This window comes from Ciconia boyciana, chromosome 1, assembly GCF_034638445.1.
Source record: "Ciconia boyciana chromosome 1, ASM3463844v1, whole genome shotgun sequence".
NCBI lineage: Eukaryota > Metazoa > Chordata > Aves > Ciconiiformes > Ciconiidae > Ciconia > Ciconia boyciana.
This window is the reverse complement of record NC_132934.1, coordinates 41,135,922-41,153,812: the sequence shown is the minus strand read 5'-3', so window position 1 is coordinate 41,153,812 and position 17,891 is coordinate 41,135,922. Positions and strand designations below refer to the sequence as shown.

General features: G+C 41.4%; 1 protein-coding gene across 1 annotated transcript in view; it reads right to left on the bottom strand.

Moving 5' to 3' along the window:
* Positions 1 to 8,168, bottom strand: part of LGR5 (leucine rich repeat containing G protein-coupled receptor 5) — a 96,947-nt gene extending 88,779 nt beyond the window's left edge. The window contains exon 1 of the mRNA XM_072879504.1: positions 7,957 to 8,168. Coding sequence (XP_072735605.1) covers positions 7,957 to 8,168 — 212 coding nt within the window. The remainder of the gene's footprint in view (positions 1 to 7,956) is intronic.
* Between the last annotated feature and the right edge of the window lie 9,723 nt (positions 8,169 to 17,891).

The following is a 17,891-nucleotide window of genomic DNA, read 5'->3' as shown; positions in this document are numbered from 1 at the left end:
CGACCAGAAAATGAGAAGCACTATGCCCTGTTCACTGATGGGTCCTGTCATCTTGTGGGAAAGCTTTGGAGGTGGAAGGCTGCTGTATGGAGTCCTGTACAACAAGTTGCAGAAACTTCTGAAGGAGAAGGTGAATCGAGTCAGTTTGCAGAGGTGAAAGCCATCCAGCTGGCTTCAGATATTGCTGGACGAGAAAAGCAGCCAGTACTTTATCTCTGTACTGACTCATGGATGGTGGCAAATGCCCTGTGGGGGTGGTTGCAGCAATGAAGCAATGAAAAGCAGAACAACTGGCAGCATAGAAGCAAACCCATCTGGGCTGCCACATTGTGGCAAGATATTGCTGCCCGGGTAGAGAACCTGGTTGTAAAAGTACGTCACATAGATGCTCACGTACCCAAGAGTCAGGCTGCTGAAGAACATCAAAACAACCAGCAGGTGGATCAGGCTGCTAAGATTCAAGTGGCTCAGGTGGATCTGGACTGGCAACAGAAGGATGAATTATTTATAGCTCAGTGGGCCCATGACACCTCAGGCCATCAAGGAAGAGATGCAACATAGAGATGGGCTCTTGATCAAGGGGTGGACTTGACCATGGACACTATTGCACAGGTTATCCATGAATGTGAAACATGCGCTGCAATCAAGCAAGCCAAGCAGTTAAAGACTCTCTGGTATGGAGGATGATGGCTGAAATATAAATATGGGGAGGTTCTGAAAGAACCTCATGGACAGCTGGGCCAAAGAGCATGGCATTGAGTGCGTATATCACATCCCCTATCATGCACCAGCCTCTGGGAAAATCGAACAATACAATGGACTGTTAAAGACTACACTGAGAGCAATGGGTGCAGGGATGTTCAAACATTGGGATACACATTTAGCAAAAGCCATCTAGTGAGTCAACACTAGGGGATCTGCCAATCGAGCTGGCCCTGCCCAGTCAAAACTCTTAGGTACTGTAGAAGGGGATAAAGTACCTGTAGTGCACATAAAAAATATGCTGGGGAAGACAGTCTGGGTTATTCCTGCCTCAGGCAAAACAAAACCCATTTGTGCGATTGCTTTTGCTCAAGGACCTGGGTACACTTGGTGGGTGATGTGGGAGGATGGGGAATTCTGATGTGTACCTCAAGGGGATTTGATTTTGGTGAGAATAGCCAATGATTTGAATTGTATGATGTTAATTGCTATATAATACCATATATCATCGCTTCTATGGTGGCTATATGCCATATCAATGGCATTACAGTAAGAATCACCTAGATTAATGAAGAATGAACTTTGATGAAACCAAGCAAAGTGCAGCGATGATAGAACCAGACAAGTGCAGCGATAATGGAACCAGAACTGGCTTCAGCATACAACAATCCAACACCAAATGAACCCAATGGACATTTTAGAGGGATGGCCCATAGACTAAGGAAATGGTATCTGTGTGTATATATCAAAAGACAGGAAAAGTGGTGGTGATTAATTGGGATGTATTGGAAAGTGTGGGACCTAGGCACGATGTAGATGGTATAGAATAAGGGGTGGCTATCATCCTGGTTTCGTCTGGGATAGAGTTAATTTTCTTCCTAGTAGCTGGTATAGTGCTGTGTGTTGGATTTAGCATGAGAATAATGGTGATAACACACTGATGTTTTAGTTGTTGCTGAGCAGTGCTTACACTAAGTCAAGGACTTTTCAGCTTCTCAAACTGCCCTGCCAGCAAGGAGGCTGGAGGTGCACAAGAAGCTGGGAGGCGGCACAGCCAGGACACCTGACCCAAGATGGCCAAAGGGATATTGCCCACCATATGACATCATGCTGAACAAAAAAACTGGGGGTAGTTGGCTGGGGCGGCACGGCTGTTGCTTGGGAACCTGCTAGGCATCAGTCAGCAGGTGGTGAGCAACTGCATGGTGCATCACTTGTTTTGTATATTCTTTTATCATTATTTTCCCTCCCTTTTCTGTCCTATTAAATTGTCTTTATCTCAACCCACGAGTTTTATCTTTTTTCCGATTGTCTCCCTCGTCCCACTGAGGGGGAGTGAGCAAATGGCTGCATGGTGTTTAGCTGCCTACCAGGTTAAAGCATGACAGGACTAAAAACAGGGGTAGCATGAGTTACTGTCATATAGTAGAAGCTATTCATTTTCTTAGTTTTGTGCATTTTTCACTTAAACCTCAATTCCAAGAGAGAGAAGAGGGTAGCACTCCTTCAACAATTAACGGTAACATCATTTCAAGCTCTACCCCTCCCCAACTACTTTTATAATTCTCCAGGCATTAAATTTCTCACATCTGATCAGTAAAATTGTGTAGAAGTTTCTCAGGTCTTCTCGCCAAACAGTACAGAGCATGTAGCATGAGGATTTGCCACATGAATTGCTAAATCTCTGAGGAGTAAGCATGCTTTGATCACATCTCATTCTTTTTAAATATGTTAGGGTATTTTCTTCTAAGAAGAGAAGTCTAAAGCTGTTTTGGTATGTCAAAAACACCACATCATGTTCTGCCCTTAGTCAGTTTACTTGGAGCCAAAGGAACCACACCTTATTTACCATCATTTTTACTGGGAAAAGAACGAGATCTGCTGGACAGTTCAAGGAAGGAAGTCAGGGAAAATAAATACTATATATTGTATTAATCAAGACCATTTAAATAACCAACAGAGAATTAAGAAAGCAGTGCGTGCAGATGAAATATTATCTTGGCCAACAAACAGAATAAAAGAAAGCGACCTGGACAGCTGCAAAATTGGTAGCATTTTAAGCATTTGAAAGACAAATGACATCGGAGAAAAGACTGGGTTAACAAGAGGTGCTTGAGGAAAGTCTAATCTCTGCTGGCATGCTGACTGGGAAGGTCAGCCCAGTGCACGCGTTCTCAGCTGGAGTCAGGCTCCCTCTGCCCAGCCAATTGTCCTATGCACTTCAGATACCAAACCAAATTGAAGGTGCCTTCACTCTGCCAGCTCTTTATATTCTACAAGCTTAAAGACAGCTTCCTTTTCCCTGTCAATTTATGCAGCATTTCCACAGAGCAAATGCTACAAAGGAGAGAGGTAGTGTGTGAGTGCCTTTTTTCCCCCTTCTGAGCAGCACAAGGCTCTTTAGGAAGCAGTGTAAAGAGTTATTTTTAGCACTGTATTCTCAAGTGGGAAGAGTGACATTCTCTTCTTAAATACATTTTAGTCCACATTTTTCACAAAGAAACTAACTTTGACACATGATGTTTTGAAATTTAAAGCAAATCCCTTGAAAATTAGCAAACATGAACTTTAAATAGTTTGTTACTTCTTCAGTTTTTATGTACCTCTAATTTATCTATGTGCATATTTTACCTTTGCATACCTACTATTGCCATGAGTAGAGAGGAAATGCTCTGTTTTCTTTTCAAAAGAGGGATTTAACACTAAATTCTAAATCCAGCACCTGGATTCACCTTCATCCTCAACTGGGACAAGACTCAGATTATTAATTGAAACCACATGGCAATCATTTAATTTATTTCAACTAGAAAGGCACAAAAATGGTTTATAAAGTTTGTATCTATGTAAAGAAGTACTTTGTAAGAGAACGCAGACATTTTACTACCTACCTAACACCTAAATCTTGTCAAGGGATCTGGAAGTTGTAAGAGACTTTGGAAAGCTTACTTCTTCATAAGAAGATACCTTGCTGTTTGATCTCTTTGAAAAACTATTGTCATTCCCAAGATACCTTAGATGAAGATGCAGATGAGACTTGAGTTTGCACTGTGAGATCAGAACAACTAAAATAGTGCAATTTACCCCAAAGGGTTGGTCTTAATGTTTTTGGGTATTCCTCACACAGAAACAACTATCTTTCGTATTTCAGAAGTGTAGTTAATTTCTGCGAATGTACTTTTTAACCTTCAAAAGGTAAATATTTTTCTTTCTCCCAAATTCTTTGTCATTTTTTTTGTTGTTTAGTAGTCTTAGATACTTTCAGATACCCTGTAGAGTTTTGACTGTGCTCTACAGGAATATTTATCATAAAATACAGTATTATGACAATGAATGAAGCAGAAGGCCAAAATTTATTTGAAGATTAATATGTTAGGAACCTTATAATATGCACTGATTTCTTCTTCATAGTATCTTTACTGTAGTACTATCAACGTTATCATAGTTTTGAAAAATATTTTTTTCATAATCAATTATTTCTATGAAGAATTAAAAATTCTATGAATCAGATTTTCCTAAATGTTACTATGCATATTTACAATGTACTCAAAATTAAAATTTTTTAATGCAAATAACACGTATCCCAAAATAACTCATTAAGTAAACTATAATGTAAAAGGTAACATACCATATGCTGCAATATTTATACATGTATGCATGCATGTCTATGTCAATCTAAGATGGTAACATTATGAAAATATTTGACTTACTAATCTGCTTAAAATATTCCACTAAGTTTATAATTGAGAGGTTTTGATCACAAAGAATACAGTACCTGAACTGTTAGACAGCCCTGGCATTTATAATAAATTTACTTTTCTGTGCTGTCCAGGCACATAACAGAGACCCTCAAAATCTTATAAAGCTATCTTCTATATTGTCATCACGTGAGATACGAAAACAGTTTTTTTAATATATATACTCGTAATACTAAATATTCTTTTTAGATAAAGAATTCTGTTTAGAACAGGAGTTGCCAGATTTTACACTATTTTTAATGACTAATTATTTAGGAGAAGTAGGGTGAGCCTGTGGTTGAAGAATGGAGTTAGGATAAGGCATTCTGGCTTTAATTACTGGCTTTGTCATAAACTTTACGTCTAACTTTGAGCAAGCCCTTCTTTGCCTCAGTTTTCCACATCACAGTAAATGGTAATAATATTTCACTAACTCACAGGCTTGGTTTGAGAATTAATGAGGGTCCCATGTGCAAAAGACCTGTAGAACCTGGCTTCTTCTTTTTACTGTGTACTGATAGGAAAGTGACATGTTCTTAATTTGAAACAGAGACTCAGTGCTGCCCTTCATCAGCACATGGAATTCACATTTATGTCAATAGGAATTGCATTAAATACATGGAGTACATGATTTAGCCTAAAAGTAAATGAAGAAAAAGGAATGGAAAGAAACTCCTGGATTCTCCTTGTCTGCTCTTAAGAAGTCTAACAGTTCATGGCAGCAGACACATAATCATAAATAAAAAGATTTTTGATGGGAAGCAAGAATTGCTGCCTGGGATTATAACTGAGAATGGAGAAATGTGTAGCAGGTCCATCTGTAGACTACATTTAGCTCTGCTGAAAAGAGCACCATCATAAAAAACATGCAAAATTCTGTCACCATAATATACCATGCTCTGTACATATTTGTCCCAACATAAAACAAACCTTAATGGCCTCGGCATTTCAACTTTTCACACAATTTCCAGTGCATGCCAAGAAAACATTAGCTTTTTTTTTCCTATGTGAGTGTCCAGATAAGATAAAAATGACAGAAATTTAGAAAAAAAAATTTAAAAGCCCAAACTTAACACAAGGTAGTACCACAGACCGTTTTTGGACAGATATGTCTACTGTGCAAGAACAGAATCGACTAGAGAAGATGGTTTTTTTTGCTGGAAAGAGTTAATGTGAGTACACGGTTTTAATCTCCTGCTTTGATCTGAAGTAAAAATTGTCACAGCACAAAAAGACATTTCTGTTTTTCGGGGGGGGGGGGGGGGGGGATCAAGGAGCATCTGTTTGTCCACTACCAAGGTCAGGGAGGCAAACATCTCTAAAACAAGCAGGCATGTTTTAAAATTTGCCATTGCTTAGCCATCTACAGAAAATGAGACTTGACAGTTCTTTACGGAAGGCAGGCAGGAGCTACAACTCTTCATAATTAGGCAATATTTAATCAGTCCAAGGATAACTGCCTGGTAAATTTGGAAAAGGGTAAGTGTAGCTGCCTATGGGTATGAACCAGTCTTTTATACTGTTATACTGCCTGTATGCAGCCTTGGTCATTTAAAAGTCTGCCTGTCCCACAGGAGGTTTTTTTTACTTCAGTATGCTACTGAACAGCACGGAATTCCTGACTGGAGAAAGACATTCCCCTGCTGAAGGACAAGAAGATTTGAAAACAAAAGTGCGGACCAGATCACAATCCTACCAAGAAGCAGATTACTGGGGGTATATATCTTTTCAACAGCAGAAGATCACAGCAGTGGTATTTTGATATTATCATGCATATTTCTGTTCTCTTTCTTCATAAAACAGTCAAAAAGTGGGTTCTCTAAAGTTTTTCCAGTTCTAGCATTCCTCCAAGCAACCATGAATTTAGGGCATCTACTTGACATAGGATATGTACAGCTTAAGTATGCCTTTATACCTTCATCTATCTTTCTGCTTATGACTTTCCAAGCACCAGAAAACATTGTGTCTTGCGTATACCCACAGTCCTGACCTGCTACTTTTGAAACCAGTGGCAGACTTTGTATGTGTCTTAAAGATTGTATCTTTATTATGTATAGCCAAAGTTCTGCTCTACTGTAAATGGTCATTCAGTAATGCTGACTCCTGCCTCTTAACACTACTAATAGCTTTGACTTTGAAAAGTTTATGATAAAATAAGCTAAACCTGATCTCATTAAGATAAATTTTGGAACAGTATTTAGATGTGTAATATTTAGAAAAGTCTTTCAGCTGCACATCCTCTTTCTAAACCAATGCTATTTTCACTAAACTAAGCTTTCTCCTCACATATACTTAGTACTTAGATTTTATTGGTTGCACTTCATTTCTACCTTGCCTATGTTGTCATGTTTATACTTCTCTTAGGCCATTTCTAGTTTAGTTTCATCTAATTTCTCAGATGCAACATATGTTTTATGTCCTTTGAAGTATGGTATTAACAGAGAAGTGAGTTCAGAATTATCACTTTAGTGCCCCAGACACACAATACTGTGAAAGCATCTTTACAGTAACCATAGTAGCAAGCATGTCAACAGCATGTCAAAATGTACAGATGGACAAACACCTTCAGAAACTGACATACTGTATGCTGGATATGGAGGATAAGTATTAAATTAACAAGCTACTGGCCATGCAACCACGAAGAACTGTATGAAATCAGTAAGGAGGGCACTAAAACAACACTTTTAGTGCACCAACACTTCCAACACACAAAAGCAAGAGAGGCTAACCGATGACCCTTCTGCCAAAAAGAAGGAAACAAAGAAAAAGTTTCCCCACGGTTTTGGGTGGTTTTTTGTTAATACAAAGTTTCTCCGTTCTCGCCGTCCCTGTCCCTACACGCTGTAATTCGGCGCGCCCGAGATGCAGAGGAGATTCCAAGCACCACAGCCCGGCCCGGCGGGGATGCCCCGTGAGGCGGGTACTCTCAGGCAGAGAGAGGGCTCCGGCGGGGTCGGCTGCGCCGGGCCGGGCCCGGCTCTGGGCACAGGCACACGCCCGCCGCGGCAGCAGTGCGGGGCCGCCCGGGCACCGCACCGGTCTCCGAGCGCTGCCCGCCTCATGGGAGCTCGGTTTATTTATTGCCTTTCCTCAACCCGAGGGGAGATCTGTTAAAGATTAAATCCGCAGCAACCGCAGTTCAAAGCCCTGTCCCGGGAAGCAAAGGTGAAGATAACGTCCCTGCAGATCTAATCGAGTTTCTGCTGCTGCAATCGCTTTTAATTACCCTCTAAACGGCACATCACACAGCGATCCTCCAGGCGCCGGACCGAGCACCGAGATAGCGAGATACCTATAAACGCTTTACAACCCGCCCGCTGATTAAAAAGCGATTAGAAACTTATTTGAAGTCGGGTGTTTTCTATAGGCAGCGGCGCGGCAACGCACCGACCCCGCGCGCCTCCTGTCACCACCGGGGGCCGGCCCGGGCCCTCCCGCGGGGCCGCCCCGCCGCTGCCGCCGCGGGGGCAGCCGCCGGTGCCCGCTCCCCGGCCCGCCAGCGCGGGCTGCCCACACTTACAGGTAGGAGGTGAAGACGCTGAGGTTGGCGGGCACGGCCGTGAGCCCCAGGTCGGAGCAGTCGGCGCGGACGAGCATGCCCTCCTGCTCGCAGCGGCACGGCGCCGGGCAGCCCCGCGGGCGCTGCCCGGCGCCCCGCGCCCCCCGCCGCAGCCCCGGCAGGCAGAAGAGGAGGAGAAGGAGGAGGGCGCGGGCAGAGCGGGACTTCGCCATGGGGCCCGGGGGGTACCTAGAGCCGCGGGGCGGCCGCTCTCATGCCCCGCGGCACGGCGGGGGCGAAAGGCGGGCGCCCGTCTGGGCTCGGGGAGCTGCTGCGGCCGCCGCCGCCGCGCCGCTGTCTGTGGTAGCATCTCAGCTTACACGCTGCTTTAAAGCCCTGGAGCCGGCACCGCGCGCCCGCTGACGCCGCCCCAGCCTTGCCCGCCGAGCGCGGCGGGCCCTGCCCGCGCCGCCGTACGGGCGGGGAGGCGGGGGGGAACCCCTCCCGCCTCCCGCCTCCCCGCCCGCCCGGCGGGCCCGCGGCCGCCGCGCCTCGGGGCTCGCCTCAGGGCGGTGATCTCTCCTCAGGGCGGTGATCTCCCCTCAGGGCGGTGATCTCCCCTCGCGGCAGGGGCGCGCGCGGTGGACGTTTCTGGAAGGCGGCGGGACGGGCGGTTGGGCAGCGCGTGCAGCGGTGTCGCGCGGCAGAACCTTCTCCCCCCCCTCCACCCCAAATACGTTTGAAATCAGAGCGTCGGTTGGCGCGGAGGGGGGGGGCGGTTGGGGAGGCGGGGATATGGTCCTGAGGCAGCGAGGTCAGCGGGGGGGTCTCTGGGGTGGCGGGAGAAAGGCTTGGGTGCTGCTTTGGGCTGGAAGGGAAGCCTAACCCAGGTCTTAGTGACGGTCAGGAAAGCCGCTCGTCGGTGAGCGGTCCCAACTGCAGACGGAGCGATGGCCCTGTTCAGAGATGGGGACCCACTCGATTCCCTCGCTCCCACTCGGTTACATTGCAGGCTTGCCAACAGGCAGCAGTTTTCTAAAGGAGACCGGCTGCCAAAGGAAACTGACTTTGCAGCGAGGCTGCCGTTGGAAGCTCTTGAGCTGTCCCTCACCCAGCTTCTTGCCAGAGGTTTCCTCTCCTGAGGTTGTGCAGAAAGTGGCCTTGGTGCTACTCGTCTGTGACTGAGTATGCCAAAGCCATTGGTGAGGGAAAGGTGATGATAGCAATTGTTTTTTAACCTTTTTTTTTCTCCAAATCAGTTTTCAGTGCAAAGTTGACCACAAGCTCCAGAATTGAGACTAGCTACCAGTTTAATAACCCAGTCCCAGCCCAATTCCTGTTTAGACTAGTGACTAAATTGCTGGTCAGGCTACTCGGTATGCATTGGAGAGCATTAGTTAAAGGTTTTCTGCTACACTGTCTTTGAATCTACAATTAAGTCTGAAATGAGAGCCTAATGAAAAGGCTGGCGAAACACATGCTTTTATATTCTACCCAGTTTATAATCCCTATTCCCACCTCTGGACCATCATTTGATATAATCTGAGCTGCAGAAGGATCTTGTACTGGAGCTCAAGTGCTTTATTTAAAATAATAAAAAAGGAATCTGCTGTCTGGCTAGTTAGACAGGCCAGAATGTTTTGTAAATCTAGGCCTATGGTGCTGCTGGGAAGCTTTTCCCCAAGCATCACCTTATCCTAAGCTAATAAAAACAATGGTTGAAAGCCTAGATTGTCCGGAAGAAATGCCTGAGGAGAAAAATTCTGCAGGAAGCAGAGTTTTCATTATGTACCATGATATCGGCCCAGGAGACCTGTTCCCCCAAAACCTCTGACTGTTTCTTACCCATGCCTAATATCACTGCAAAGCAGCAATACTTTCGTCACTGAATTTCATGGTTTGTAAGAAGTTTTGTGCTGTGCTGAATAGGTACTTGCTAATGGTTTGATAAATTGTGAATACTTTACTTTTTTCTAGGGTGAAATAGTTTCTATTAGGCATCTGTACTGCATGATATTAGAGTCCTTAATGTGCACTGCCAAAAGACATCAGAATAATTGTAGTTAACAAATAAGTAAATATTTTTCATAACTGTAGTGAAATAGTATTTATATAACCTGAGGCTATTGCACACATATTTTGTTTGTTCTGGAAAGCAAAGTGTATACTGTTTGTTCATTTTCTGTTGAGGATTTATCGGCTTGCGCAAGATATCTGAAGTTAGACAGACATAGATTAATGAATAGTGAGGGTTTAACTGTAAAAATCCTCCTTTGAATGTTGTTTATTTTGCATGAATACATTTGTTCAGCTAATGACTTTCTCTGAAATATTTAATGTACTTCTATTCAATTTTACTTAAAGATTTTTGAAAGAAGAGTAGCTTGAAGATTAAAAGAAGATTTGATAGGAATGGATATGGATAATTCCTACCTTTGTACATTTAAATTAGGCTGTACAGTTATTTCCTTTTCATGTTTCTCATAGGTCTCTGGTTCTCCATAAAGAGAAAAGGAAAAACATCTGTCAGTTTGGTAAAGTCTCTGGGAGGTGCTGTTACTGTTCCAAAAAGCCATTGGGACTGTAAGGTTTCCTGCGGGTTCTGACATCTCAGCATAATGTCCTGGTCACTTGGAGTGACACCCATAGTACAGCCATCAGTGGTCCTCGACTTTCATCAAGGTAGTAAACAAACCCCTTAGGGATCTCAGCAGAGTGCTGTCTTGAATGTCTTCCTGTCCTTCTGATACTCAGGCAAAAAAACCTGTCTTCTGAATGTGATATATAATGTGACGACACTCCAGCCTAAGGTTTTTTCAGTGTAAAAGATATCTTTATGGAATGTTACGTATGAATAAACAAAATGATATGTTGTGTTACATATTGTTAGCACACAAAAAGCATACCAATTCATATGTCAAGAATACACGGCAGAGATATATTTAACATGCGTCATTCAGATCGTTACTTACAGCATGACATATTTTAGACTTTATGTGAAATCTGATTTTAAAATATAGGACTGTAAAAAGAAAATCAGGTATCCAAATATCACTGCTATTTCTGTTTTGTAAGCTTAAACTGGATGAACTGATTTTAAAAAAGAGTGTGGCTAAAGCATTTAACAATGGAAATTTATGCTTAATCCTGAAATGATCAGTTGTCCCAGCCAAAGTGGAGTTTAAAGCAGAAATGTTAACACATCCTGCACTACCAAAGGTAGCAGCTAGTGCTTAAATATTAAGGCAAGTCCAATACAGTGCCAAAGTAAAAAGCACAGCAGCAAAGGACAAGGTAGTTTACAGTTGAATGTAGCTTGTTTTTCCCTTTCCTGTCTATGGATGAAGGGTAAATTCCTAGAAGGCAGTACAACCGTGCGGTTAGGCTGCGGAAAAAAATAAAGCTCTTGTGCAGGGTGGGATTTCTTTTTCTGCCCATTGGGAGAAGAAATTTCCTTGGATGTGTTGAAGTCATTACATTGAAAGGGTTCATTAGGCAAGTATGAAGCTCTGCTAGCCCTTAGGCTGTGCTACTGTAGAGCAGTACTGCAACTGCCCAGTGGTCTGTGCAGAAGGATCCTTTCCTCTTTGCAGGACACCTGATTTGTCCTTTTATTCTGACTAGCCCTGGAGAATGGTGCATGTCTTGTAAGATTTATCACTATATAGTGTTTTTATACATGCAGCAGAAGGCTATTTATATACTGTGTTCATTTGATTCCATACTTACCTATTGGTCTACGTTCACATTCATTTGCGTCACGTATCTGTCATGTTTCACTGAGGATCTTAAGCTAACACATGTATTTACATCACTTTATTAAGCCATGCAATGTTCTTCAGACCAAGGCAGATAGCACCATTTCTGTTTTACATAGGGATAAATGCTGGTACCTGAAATGTAGGATGCTTAGGGCAGAGTCACTCCTGGAACCAGAAAGAAATACAGGAGTTTTAATTACCCTGGCTCAATTTACCACGTGGCTACAGCGTGTCAGTCACAATAATATTATGGATTATGTGACATCAACTTGTTTTTGTTCAGGTTTTCATGCTATTTAAGGCATGCTATGTCATGCATCTTTAGAAATCGTCTTTTTATATTGATTCTTTTGTTTGGCACACTGCCACCTAGCTGCACTCTTCCCTCAACAGTTCTGTAGTTAGTGTGATGGTAGGACCAAGATGAAACATTTGACAGGTAAGATTTACTTGGGTTCACCTGAAATATTCTTCAATAGTCAAGTTGCTGATGGGAAGAAGGGACAAAAATAGAAAAACAGTAATATTATTACTGTTACAATTCATACAGTGACAGTTGACTTATCCATATAATTTTGAAGCAAATGCTGACATGAACATTATTTTTAGTCTGAAAATATCTGATAGGAAAGCTTGCAACATTAGTGGAAAAGTCAGGATTACCCAGGCACATTTTAATAGCTAGGCATTTGGGAAAAGAAACAAGGAAAAAATGTAAATACATAGGATGCAGATTTACTGAATGTTTGTTTGGAGGGAATGAAAGCCGATCATTACAGTAATTCTCTGTTTAGGAAATAAAATCCATGTGTTAGAGTGAAGACGTGGAAATAAGCTATATGAAGAGAACCTTCTATTATTTTGAGTTGAGGTGGATGTGGTATCATTTAGGGAATTACAGCCAGGCTGCAAAAGCATTAAGTGGATATTTCACCAATATAGGAACTACATGCTTTAAACAATGCTTTAAACTGTACTTTAAATTATGCTTTTTAACTCTAACATTTACCGGTCTGTTACCTTATCCTTGTATGTCTCACGTAAAGCCAAAAGAAGAAAGAGGAGAACATGTAAGCTATGTCTAAAGGTACATGAAGAATGGTAAGGCATTAGATGAGGAGTAGTACCTTTTATCAGAACAACTAATATTTGAAAACAGACAAGAGCTCTCTTTTTGGCTCATCAGTCTTTTTTCTCAAGCTATATCTAACTGCCCATTCAAAGCTTGTCTCACTTGTAGCCCTAGAGAACCATATCAACAGCTACGATACAGTTTCTTTTCTTAAGAACTGTGCCACACAGGAGCATGGCAGCAAGGCAGGTCAAATCAGCTGTAGCCTTCCTCTAGTCAGGTGTTTATATTGTGGTCTTAACTGTGCTTTCTGATAGTCAGTAAATCATTGCAACAGATCTCTGAACTGATTTGTCCTGTTTTTACATGCACAGAAAAACACATAGTAGGTTTGAACCCAAATGGCAAGTGGGCTCAAATGTTTCTCAGAAGGGACTGAAAGAAGGATGTGAATTTTGGAAGGATATGTTGTGATGGATGAATCCCTTTGACCGTTTCTTGAATTGCACAGTCTTGGGACTCTACTTTCCCACCCCCCAAAAGTAATCAATAGCTACTTGTTCCATATAATGGCAGGTGTCAGAGTCAATCATTTAAAAATGCATTACTGTGCATTATAGCACAGTTGTAAGAGTGCTGCATTCTGTGGTGCTTGTCAGTGGGACTTTGAGGAAGGTCTCCAAAATATTGTTCACTTAATGCAACAAAAGTTCAGCACTCCCATGGAAAGTCAATACCGCCACATCTGTGAGGAAGTTAATTCCAGTTCATAGAGGGTTGCAGGGTTTTTTTTCCTTAACACTTGTAAAACATAAAACCTTTGAATATGTGTGCATGTGGAGATGCATGATGTATTTCTGTGTCCTCTACGTGCTGTGGTGATCTGCATTCTTCTCTGGGTAAAAGACAAGAGTTGATACATACCATGTGCATGCATAGAGTCATTTCTTCATTTAGCAGCTCATATAGAAATTCTGTCCAATTCTTTCATCCTTCCCCCTCTTGCTGTGTCTGTGTGGCAAACACCCTGGGGTTCCTGTGGTTTTGGAAGTGTATTTGCACGATACTGTATAATGAGTGATTACATTGTTTTGTAGTTGTTTGAAGGAAGTCACAATAATGGGGTTTTTTCTTTTTTTTCTTTTTTGTAGTGGTTGTAATAGTTTTAGTCATTTTGGGATCAGCTGCCATGCAAAAGGAAGAAATGTATCTAAGAAAGAAGCAGCTAATTGTGACAAATTGTCAGAAGGCTTTAGATGCAGTGTAATACCTTGTTTTCCTGTAAATTCCTCTCTAGAAGCGGGGAGCGATCTGTATTTTTATTTCTGCCTCTGTGTATTTGGCTTCTGAGGTGTAAGCACAGAAAAAGCAGATTTCTTTGCAGAGAGGGAAGTCAAGAATTTTTCATTACTGAGTAAGACCAAAAGATTTCAAACATCTCTATCATCTTGATAGCAGTGCTTTTCCTATTCTTGACTAGGACTGTGGAAAAATCAAACAGGAAATGCCTTATAGGACTTCATTTTTCAATAAGTTTTTGAAAACTATTTGCATATAGCCCAGTGCAAAATTAATCAACAAAGCTTTTTAGTACATACTTAATCAGAACAGATGTTGAAGTGTCCATGTTTCTGTGGCTCACGTGCTTCATCCTCACTTTGTACCACGGTGATAAACTGGCAGGATTTTTAAGTTGATGCAGTCCCATCTGCAGTAATGCAAAATGACACAAAGGGAGGGAAGGAGCAAAATATAGGTCTGTGACCTTCAACACATGCACAAAGCCTCACCAGAGCCTGCCAGTGTCACAGGTCATGTAGAATGCTTACATGGATGTACAAGAAATGCTGTTTCTTCTGCATGGCTGGCAATCATGCAGGGCCCCAGCTGTAGGTGGAGGAAGGGAACTGGCCGAGAATTTGGACAGGGCAACCAGCAGGAAGGAAAAGTGGGATTGTGTGCCTACAGCTGGCAAGGAGCTGAAGACAGAGGAGCATGGAGCAAAGGGAGGAAGAATGATTGCAGCACAGATGTTTATAGGAAGATGAGAGTGGGTGAGTTGGAGGAGCCCTTGTATTTGAAAAAACGGAATGGGAACACTCAGAACTAATAGGAGGTTTAGAGCAGGGGAATGACAGGAAGGTCTTTACAGAGAAGAGGAGGGAAGGTGCCCCACAGAAAACTTGCAAGAGAAAGAGGCAAGAAGTCTTGGTACCTGCAATAAACTCAGACAGTTGAAATACTCCACTCTGAAGTTTCTATGCCCTTTCTTCTACAAACACTGCCCCTGATAGTGTTAATACTCTGTGAAATGCTATCCATTTGTGTTAAGTGTTTTTGAAAGATACAGAGATATCTTTCTGGATTGAATGTCAGAATCAGGGCCTTATGTAACACTAACATGTTTATAACATGCATTGGGTTGCTCTTCTGTTCCTTGGCAAGGCTGGTTAGCTGACTTTAGGGCAGGCACGTTTATTTTGGGATGTGTTTGCCTTTGAGGCAAGCAACTTACTTGAAAGAGTTTTATATTTATAAATCCCACCTTAACAGAGTGTCAGCATAGACCCATGACACATAACATCTTTACAAAAGTGGGGAGCAGGGTGTTGCATCGTTTAGCTTCATCTGTCATCACTGAAGACAAAGAGATACCTGCAGAAGGCACTTCCTCGCCCCGCCTTCAAGCTGAGAGAGCGCTTATCTCTGTCCCTTGAGATCACACAGGGAACCTTAGAGCCTCTTACAAGGCTAATACAGTTGCCCATGCTGGATGGATTGAATATCCCTCCAATTGCTGGCATTAGCACTGAAATTTCCAAACCCATGGTTGCTGCAGGACTTCTTTTTTAAAAGAGTGTCTGAAAGAAGTTCAAATTTATAGTTTATAGACCTGGTTCAGATCTGTTAAAGTCTTGTAAATCCAGAATAAGGTTCATTTTGTTGTAGTAGCTGAAAAGACAAGATTCTCAGCAATACAAAATTAGTACAGTTTCACGGAAGCCAATATATTTATTTCTGTTAATAACTCAAGCCTCTGAGGGTTTGGCTACTTTTCTTGAGTAATTAATGGAGACAGTAGGAGATGAGGAGAGAGTGTTCATACCACCCAAATTTAATCTCCCAGGCATCTCTCTGAAGCTGATTAAGAGTAATAGATTCTGCCTGAAGGTGGTTCAAAGCACCTATATTAATTATTTTATGTATTTGTGGATAGTTAAATCAAAGTTGCTATGCAAAAATGTCTTTGCATTGACTATGATTAGAGTTGCTGCTACAGCAGAGCAGAGCCCTGAGAAGTTATATGCAGGAAAGAGGAAACTTTGGCAAACAAGAACTAATATGAAAAGCCCAGGCTTAGTATATTCTGTTCATGTACATTTTTTGGTCTGCATTTGGGTCAATATATGAGCCCCTGAGATATGTGAAACAGAAGGTTGAAAGTAAATCAGTACTAATAATTTTGGTCTAATACCACTTGGAATCTGTCAGAAGCAGCAGTGATATAGAAAGCAGCATTTGGTCAAGCTTAATTTTGCTCTGAAATATTTCTGTGAACTATGGTAAAAACAGATGGAATTTAAAATATACAAAGAGAAAGAAAACGACAAAAGGAGAAAGCAATGCACTGTATTGAAAAATAATTACTTTAAGTTTGATCACTTGGAATGGATATCAAAAGCACCAAGTCAAAAGCAATGTATTTGTACTTTTTCACTTTCATTTCCATTATAGGTTTTCCTTTTCAGGGAACACATCTTCAGCTGCAGAACAAATACACACTTAATGGACTTAATATTAAGAATAATAATCATTAATGCAGAATTTTAGAAAATGTTATTATGGAAAGAAGTCACAAGTGTCAGGTTTGTTGGCTGATGATTTTAGGGAGTATTTCTTTGAACATGGGAACTTAACACAATTGACATTATTTGGGGAGAGAAGAAGACTTCATAGGGGATGCTGTGTTGCTCATGGGTGGCCATGCAGAATTCAGCTGTCCTCTTATTTTGCTTCAGACTTCTGTCCTCTCAACAACTTGCAGCTTGACCCATTTGTAACAAAGAGCAAAATCTGCCCCTTCCATACAATGTCAAAGTTTTAGGATAAATTGTCAGATTATGCATTATGTTATGTATATGTATGTGTGTATACATTAGCATTGTATTCAACTTTTTTAGGGCAGGAGCATATTATTTACAGGTGAATTTGAGTGAAATCAGACACTACTCTTTAGTAATCTTCATTGGTGCCCAGAAATCTTCAGAATGCAGTATTTCTATTTATTTACATTTTCAAAATGTAACTGCTAATTTTGAGACACTAGTAGTTTTTGCTGTCCTAACTTTGCACAACTTGATTACAAATTGAGAACAACTTAAAAACAGTTTGAAAAGTTAGACTAAGTAAGCTGTTTTGAAATCCTAAATTCAGATTTACTGTGGTGGTCAAAGAAGATTATTTATGGTATATTTTACTTTGGAGCTTTAATGTTTAGAATTTCCTCCAGTTTTACAGTTGTCCAGTAGAATATGAGCAAAGCTTTTCCCACTGCATTTTTTAAGAGAAGCTTTTTCCATGCAGTAAGAACTCTTACTTTATATTTCTTGAGAAAATGTATCTGAGAGACAGCATTAAATTAAACATTAAGTTAATTTTATCATTAAATTATTTTGAGGTGTAGAAATTCGGAGTAATCTGGTGAGACTAAGTTTTTTCATCTCTTACTATTGCTGTGGGTTGATAGATACAAAGAAAATGTGTTATCAGGTACATAGATGTTTCTCAAATACAGCTTATTATTTACTGTAGTCTGTCCAAATAATAGAGGCTTTTGTGGTAGTTCCACTGCATGTAGCATACAAGGCTGTTCTTCCTATCCCAGTACCTCGCCAGAGTAAAACCTAACAAGTTTAGAATTGTGTTCAGGTGAATTGCTACTGTTTAGAGAAATTTCTGTAAAAACATACCCATTACACATGAAAAATATGGTACCTTTTATTAATGCTTTCACACAAAGAGTAATTAACATGTGTTGTAACAGAGCTATTTGAAAAAAAACCCCAAGCAACCCAAACAATTAGATTTCAGTAAGACGTTAAAAGGACAAACCACTCCTTGGA